The sequence below is a fragment of the Penaeus chinensis genome, chromosome 16 (assembly GCF_019202785.1).
Source record: "Penaeus chinensis breed Huanghai No. 1 chromosome 16, ASM1920278v2, whole genome shotgun sequence".
NCBI lineage: Eukaryota > Metazoa > Arthropoda > Malacostraca > Decapoda > Penaeidae > Penaeus > Penaeus chinensis.
Window position 1 is genome coordinate 6,329,612 of NC_061834.1, and position 7,500 is coordinate 6,337,111.

The following is a 7,500-nucleotide window of genomic DNA, read 5'->3' on the forward strand; positions in this document are numbered from 1 at the left end:
GACTATTATTATCCTTGTAAAATGCGTCCTATGAAAATAACAACAGGAATTTATAAGTATATTACAGAGAGATAGACATCGACATAAAATTATATGCATAGATAGATAAATGTAAATGTATTTACAATACATACATCTTAGCATTTGTTTCCTATCTACTTAATACTTAAAGAAAAGGGAGATTAATGAAACCATTAGGATTACAGTCAGGATTTAATATATGATAAGACTCTTTCAATGCAACAATTTGCTATTTAGCACCACAAGGACTTTTCGTAAGGAAAACGAAGCCCAGATTAGGCTTACAGAATAATAAAAACATCATAACAATGTTAGCATTAGATTGATTATAAAGAACATTTCAAGACCATTAAAAAAAACTATTTACCCCAACGAATAAAGTGCTGAGGAAGAACAATCTGTCAGATGTGTGTTCAAAAGAACTGACTTATCACAGCTATAGAAAAGACACAGGACGGATACACACACCTGGCGATCAGCACCATCAAGAAATTGACACAAAGTTAAATACGTACGTACAGATATACATATAAATGCCAAAAAGCTATTCATAATGAATCGCATTAGAGAAAATTAGCGTGGCCGACACTTCCGAGAAGCAGTAAAACTGAACCAGTGTCTTCTATACTCCATTTAAAAATTTCTACATTCAGTAGTTTCTCTTTATAAAATATATTCCGTAGGTTTCCTCTGCAAAAACGATATACGAAGTAATTGGTAATCTGATGTAAAAATTGGCAAAAACAGACATTGCGATTTTATCCTGGTAAGTACTAAAAATAGTTTAAAATAATGAGCAAGACAAAAGTGCATTGACCCAGCTGAGGGTCGGAGAGCAATATAATCAACTGAAGACAATAAATGGAAAGAAATATCATGGCAATCTAAAATTCAGTAACTGAAAATCAATGAATCTTCATTGCACAGAACTGCTTTCTGAATTGTATAAATTGGGAAATGAAAATCAGCAGAAGAGAAATTTTGCCTTATCCATTTAAGACTGGTTGTAAATATGAAATGCATAAGGGAAGGGAAACATAATTGGAGAGGACAATGGTTATCTTATACCACTGGCAGTTCCAATCATCGTGATTTATCTTTAAACACAGATATACATGCAGACATACATCAAACATACATACATACATACATACATACATATATATATATATATATATATATATATATATATAGATAGATAAATATAGATATAAGTATGCATGTATGTATGTTTATATACATAGTATATCTTTGTGATGTATATTGTAAATTTTAAAACTTTTTGAAGACATAAAATTCTGTTTTTGCAGATTCGACTAGTGTCTAGTATATATAAAAGATGAGAAACTTCAATAAAGATTTGTGTTTGATAAATGTTAAGCTATTACTGGATTGTTATGATAAAAAAAAAACAGTTGTTTCCACTTTTATAGTAAATATCTCCTTTTTATATGATTACTCTGTCTTTCCATCATGTAAAGATGTCAAGATGAAGCCCCAGTAAAATCTTGACACCCTGCTCTTCTCTACCCACATGTAACACATATTGAAAGAACACACACACGCGGACAGGCAGCGACACCCACGCCGTCGATTCCTTAATCCACGCCGATGAGGTAGTCGATGGTGGCGCCCTAGGGAAGGAGGGAGCCAAAACGACTTTAGAACCGAATAAATATAAAAGCATTCAGGGATTCGATTTCAATAATACAAGAAAATACACATTGTAGGCATACATACATACATATATCTAAATCATACACGTTGGGGCAGAGTCGACACCCGTGTAGACGAGTGTACGACCACCCGAGCCCCCTTACCGGCAGCGAATAGAGGAGGAGGAACAGGAACAGGAACAGGAGTGCGAGGACGACCAGCGTGATGCAGTACCACTTGTAGTTCTTCCAGACGACGTGTCTGAACGACTTCCAAGGCGAGGAGATCCACAGGAAGGAGGTGGCGGGGCGACTGTGACGGGGAGAGGAGGGGCATGGGATTAATATTAAGATTATATCATTTTTTACGAGTTTCATGGACGGTGCGACTCTTTTGTTACCTGCTTGCTATCAATATGCGTGTTTCAGTTAATGGTTTACCCTAATCTCTGGTACAATTAGGTTGCTCGTCCATAATCGATTAATTTTAAGAATCAAAATTTCATGCCGCGTTTCTCCCGCTCCCAAGACGTAGCCATACGAAGACCTCTCTGTCACGTTATTCTACAGTATGTCACTTGCACAGAAATCCGTCAGTATTCGAATATCACGGAATTAAAGTACAAGAAAGAGAGAGGCAGACACACTGACTGACTGGCTGACTGACTGACTGACTAAATAACTAACTGACTAAATAACTGACTAACAGACTAAATAACTGAGTGACTGACTGCCTGACTGGCTTACTGACTGACTGACTAAATAACTAACTAACTGACTGAATAACTGGCAAAATAACCGACTGACTGAATGATTGATTAAATGATTGATTGATTGATTGACTGACTGACTGGCAGAGACAGACACACAGACGAGACACAAAGACTCAACAACTCACTTGGGTTCTGGCAACTTGGGATTCATGTTGGGCTCGTCTCGACCCATGCCCGCTGGCCTCGTCTTCGACTCCTCCTCCGTCAGCACCTCCAACTCCATCTCAATCTTACCCTGCAAGAGAGGTGTTTCAGAAAGATCTGCCGCATCAGTCAGGAGGGTATTACGTAGTCATGGATGAGTAAAAAAAATATATATGTATATACAAAAGTCAGATGAAGCTAGCGGGCGTGAAAACGAAAATGGCGCCGGTTACTAGGCTACGTATTATTTTTTTTTCCTTGTTTCTTTTCTTTTTCTTTCGATACTTGAGCATTGTCTCCATCAAAAAAAAAAAAAAAAAAAAAAAAAATCTGAATAGCACTGCTTCTTTCCCGGTCTCGGTCACCATCTTCCGTTTCCTCTCAGCCTCCATGAGCCTCGTCCTGCGTGTACATGTGCATGTGCACGTACGTGTGTGTGTGTGGGTTGTGTGTGTATGTATAAGAGTGTGCTGAAGGCCCTGAGTTCGCGCTTTCTCACCGCTATCTCGGTGAACGCCCTCGGTGACCCTGATGAAGGGGAAGAAGCCGTAGAGGCGCTTGGCCTCGAACAGGTTGACGGCGGTCGAGTGGTCGTCGAGCAGCGTGATGGCCACGCTGTTGGCGTCGCCGTCGCCCTGCATCTGCGGCACCTGCTCGGGCCCGACGGCGCCCACGCGCTTCGCTGGCTTCGGCATGCGGCACAGGTCGAGGGTCATCTCGCCTGCGGTCGGCCGGGTCAGAGGGCGGGGCTTAGGCTTGGATTTTCTGGCATTCTGATCATTGCTACTACTGCTACTACACTACCATTACTACCACCACTATTTGTTTATATTATCACTATCTTTAATAACAATATTATTATTATTACCGTTATTACTGTTAATAACAATACTAATATGATCAGTCATAATGACAAAAACAAAAATAAAGATGACATCAACAGTCACTTATTTTCGTAATTATTATCGTTTCATATTTACCCTAAAACTAAGACTTACTCAGATAGTCATCCCTGAGGATCAGGTCGTTGTCCCAGAGCTGGAGCGTGAGCTGAGGAGGCCGCCTCTCCTGCGTGGTGTGGAGGCTCCACGGGTGCTCCTTGTGCTCCACCACCATCATCTGCTCCGCCTCCATCATGTCCAGGTCGTAGACGAAGCGCCAGTTGAAGTTCGCCTCTCCGTCCATGCACCTGGAGTAGCGTCTCGTTAACATTCCTGGCCACTATCCATGTCTGTTATTATTGAGCTTTGGGGCTAAATCATATTGGCGTGTTAAAGTAGGAGGAATATAAACAGACCTGTAGTGGATGTCTGTCTTCTGCACGTTCTTGGTTCCCTGCAGCCAGCCCTTCACGTAGACGTCGCTCATCTTTTCCCGTCCGACTAAGCTGGTCTCCTGGAGCGGCGCGTCGAACACGTTGTACACGACTACTCGCAGCATATATCTGCAAGGGGCAGTAATTACTCATTTCTGTTTCATTATCAGAAGGATTCACGGATCTGCGATGAAAACGCTGTTATCTACTACTATACTTTTAAATCCAGCTCTACGAAAATCCCTGATAAAATGAACAAGACAAGTGACATTGCACACCGGTTTCTCCTAACATCCGTCAGAACTTTTCCTTGAGAACCTACTTGCGAGGGCGCCGTGGCGTGATGTCCACGGGCGGAGGCAGCGGCTGTGCGGAGGCAGGAAAGAGGTCGACCCACAGGCGCAGCTGCCCTTGGGGAACGCCGGGCCGAGCAGGGTGCATGAGGGCGCGGGACTCCACGTGTTCGGTCACCAGCGCGAAATGCTTGTGCAGAATGTAGAGAGCCAGACGCTCCTTTGGTGAACCCACGGTTGATGGCAGCGACGCGTCAGGGGATTCTGAGAAGAAAGCATTCATTTCACCTTTTGTTGGCGGAAGCAGAGGCAGGGGCTCCAGCAGGGAAGAATCATAGGGCAGGAGATTCAAGTGACAGAGAATGTCAAGAAGTTTTGTTAAGGATATTATCTAGTCGTGAAAAATGGATTTTGGGAGCGGTACTTCTCTGTCCAGGGAAGTCTAGTGAAAAAAAAACAGACCAGAATTTTCGCCCTCCATGGCTAAACCGGGTCGAGCGGCTTAAGAGGGATCGGATTAAATGCCAGACAAGAGATTAAATGCACACACAAGAGAGAGCTCTAGTTACAACTCACCGAACTCCGTGAGAGAGTAACTGTTACCCGCGACGGCAATGGCAGGGGGCTGAGCATGCCACACGGGCGCCTCGAGGTTCCTCAGCTTGGCAACGCCCGCCAGCACTTCGAAGGGAGTCTCCGCGTCCCTCCAGGCGTTGGAGCCGCTCCTGCAGGCAAAAACTAATTAGAACGGTGTGTCGCTCACTGACTTTGTAAACATTTCTGCCTGATTTAAGGAATTTTGTTTATTTATGTCTATTCATTCCTATATTTACTTTTTCCCTGCTTATTCACACACACACACATACACACATATATTGCTGAGATCGATATTGATTCGACATTTGAAAGATGCATTGGTTACAATTGTAAAGATGTCTGGACCGCGTAGAATTGCCAAATGTTTATTTACGTATTTCTATTTTGAAGGCATATCGGCATAGCTAAATTTACTTTCAGAACTAATAGAGTAAATCATAGTAATCATCTATAAATGGCTGATTTGTTTAAATGTTTATAATTCAATAGGTTGTGGCTTCCATCTCGCATACAAAGACGAGCAGGCACTCACACATGGTACTGCCTCGGGAGCCCACACGTGGCACGGTGCCGGGTGAGGAAAACGGTTTTCCAGGTCAATGGTGGTCTCTCCGATGAGGTCATCCGAGGAGGCGAGGTCGCGGTCCCATACCTGCACCAGGAGGTCCTTGTGGAGAGGCAGAGTTCCTCCAACTTCAAACACGCTGTGGAAAATGAAAAGCGTCTTTTACCAAGTATCGAGACAAAAAAAAAAAAAAATACAAAAAATATATATAATAATATATATATTTTTTTTCTAATTCCCTCGTTTGCGTGACTGCACTTTCTCGCAACATATTGCATAACTGGAGCCACTCACTGTCCGAACACGGGGTTGAGGGTGTTGGGTCGGTAGTCGTCCTTGGAGGACCTCTTCGTCTTTCCGAACTTGACCGTGACGTAGGGATCAGAGGAACCCCCGGCGTCCTTAGGAGCCAGGTCCGTCCCCAGCACCACGTAGACTCGTGCGATCACCTCCTGCGGGTCGGGCGAAGGGAAGCCGGACAGGATGTGCGGTTGGTCATCGCCTTCCTCTTGGCTCAGCGGATACACGCGGAAGGTGCCCTAAGGAACGAGGGGAAGGGAATGATGCGATGGCCTGCTGCCGATTTCGACGTATCTTCTTGGAACCATTTCAGTCATCCACTGTGTTCGCTTCCTTGAACCTTTCTCTCCTTTTCTCTCTCTCTCTCTCTCTCTCTCTCTCTCTCTCTCTCTCTCTCTCTCTCTCTCTCTCTCTCTCTCCACCTTCACCTATTTATCACTATGTCGCTGTCTCTCTATTCATCTCCCCCTATCACTTTCCCTCTTTTCATTTCCCTCTCCCCTGCTTCTCGCTATCCTTCTCTTTCTCCTTCGCCCCATGTTCTTCTCTATCTTTCCCTTCCTTCCTTTCCCCCTTTCTTCCTCTTCTCAACCTCCAAACACACCTTGAACTCGCCGGCGAATTGAGCCTGTTCTCCTCGCCCTCGGAACAACTTCACGGTATCCACGAGGTCGCGGAAACCGGAGAACCTGATCTCGTCCTCCAAGGCTCCTGACAGCACCTCCATCTTCTCGTACCTGTAATTGGAGTCGCGGTTAGTTTTAACTAATATATAAATTCGATTGACTGATTTCGGGAAGAAAAATAGTAATATGACAAAGTATGTGTAAAAATAGCAACCGGGCCAAGTTCTAGGCTCTAATAGTCATGTCTGCTATATAACTCTATCTTGTACACAGTCGTCAGGGAAACAATGTTTGATATTTATAGCTCTGAAAGAAAAAAACCTACGTGTATATGACATATTTCTACTGAGACATAAATAAACGAAGTAGGAACACTACGATCGCCTTGAGGAACACCAACTCACCCCTTGGACAGATAAGCCCCGGAGCGGTTGGACTGGCCCGACGACGCATAAAACTTGGCCCACCAGTCGATGTCTGTATCCACTGTACCTGGCTGCAGGACGGTTAGGGGAATGGGAAAAGACGAAATATTATTTCAAAAATCAAAATACCTACTGGGAGACATATATTCAAATTTTTATTCAAATATCTATGCCACTAAACGAAAAGAGCTTACCTTTTTCCAAAACAAATGTCTGGAAGAAACTACAAACCAAGGATGCAATCCATAGGCTACAAAATCAATATAAAACGCAAACAAAACTAAGACTAGGGACTACTTGCAGCGGAGGCATCTATTGAGACACCCTCAGGACTATCCAGCAAAGATATCAGCAGAGTGAGAAGAGATTGCCTGAGCTCTTAAACAGTCAAGGTGAAGAAATACTAAGGGGACATTAAGAGGGACTACGGATAATGAAACAAATTGGAAGGGAAGACATTCCTCGCAAAAATTGACATGAATGCAACAAAAACAACAGAAGTCTCTTAGCGTCAGATGTCACAGTTATCACATGAGGATTATGGGAAAGATGTGAAGCTTCGAGGATTAATGTAAATAATGAGGACAAGAATAAAATCTTTTAATTTGGAAACACAGGAGTAAAGGATGCGTGTCTGATGTAGGTAAGTAGTCATATAAACTGAACAAAGGACATGAATACAAACAAGGTAATACTACGACAGCTTTGCACTATCAAAACACAGACGAAACGCACGATATTATAATGATGAATGATAAAAAAAAAGATAAAACACCACAATGACGA

At 43.1% G+C, this 7,500-nt stretch overlaps 1 protein-coding gene across 1 annotated transcript in view; it reads right to left on the bottom strand.

Annotated features, from left to right (window-relative positions):
* Positions 1-200: 200 nt before the first annotated feature.
* Positions 201-7,500, bottom strand: part of LOC125033212 (myoferlin-like) — a 19,587-nt gene continuing 12,287 nt past the window's right edge. The window contains 13 exon segments of the mRNA XM_047624593.1: positions 201-1,655; positions 1,842-1,989; positions 2,575-2,710; positions 3,093-3,314; positions 3,592-3,782; positions 3,891-4,037; positions 4,231-4,465; positions 4,778-4,926; positions 5,331-5,380; positions 5,382-5,502; positions 5,658-5,902; positions 6,268-6,400; positions 6,694-6,785. Of these exon segments, the coding sequence (XP_047480549.1) occupies positions 1,620-1,655; positions 1,842-1,989; positions 2,575-2,710; positions 3,093-3,314; positions 3,592-3,782; positions 3,891-4,037; positions 4,231-4,465; positions 4,778-4,926; positions 5,331-5,380; positions 5,382-5,502; positions 5,658-5,902; positions 6,268-6,400; positions 6,694-6,785 (1,905 nt within the window). The 3' untranslated portion in view covers positions 201-1,619.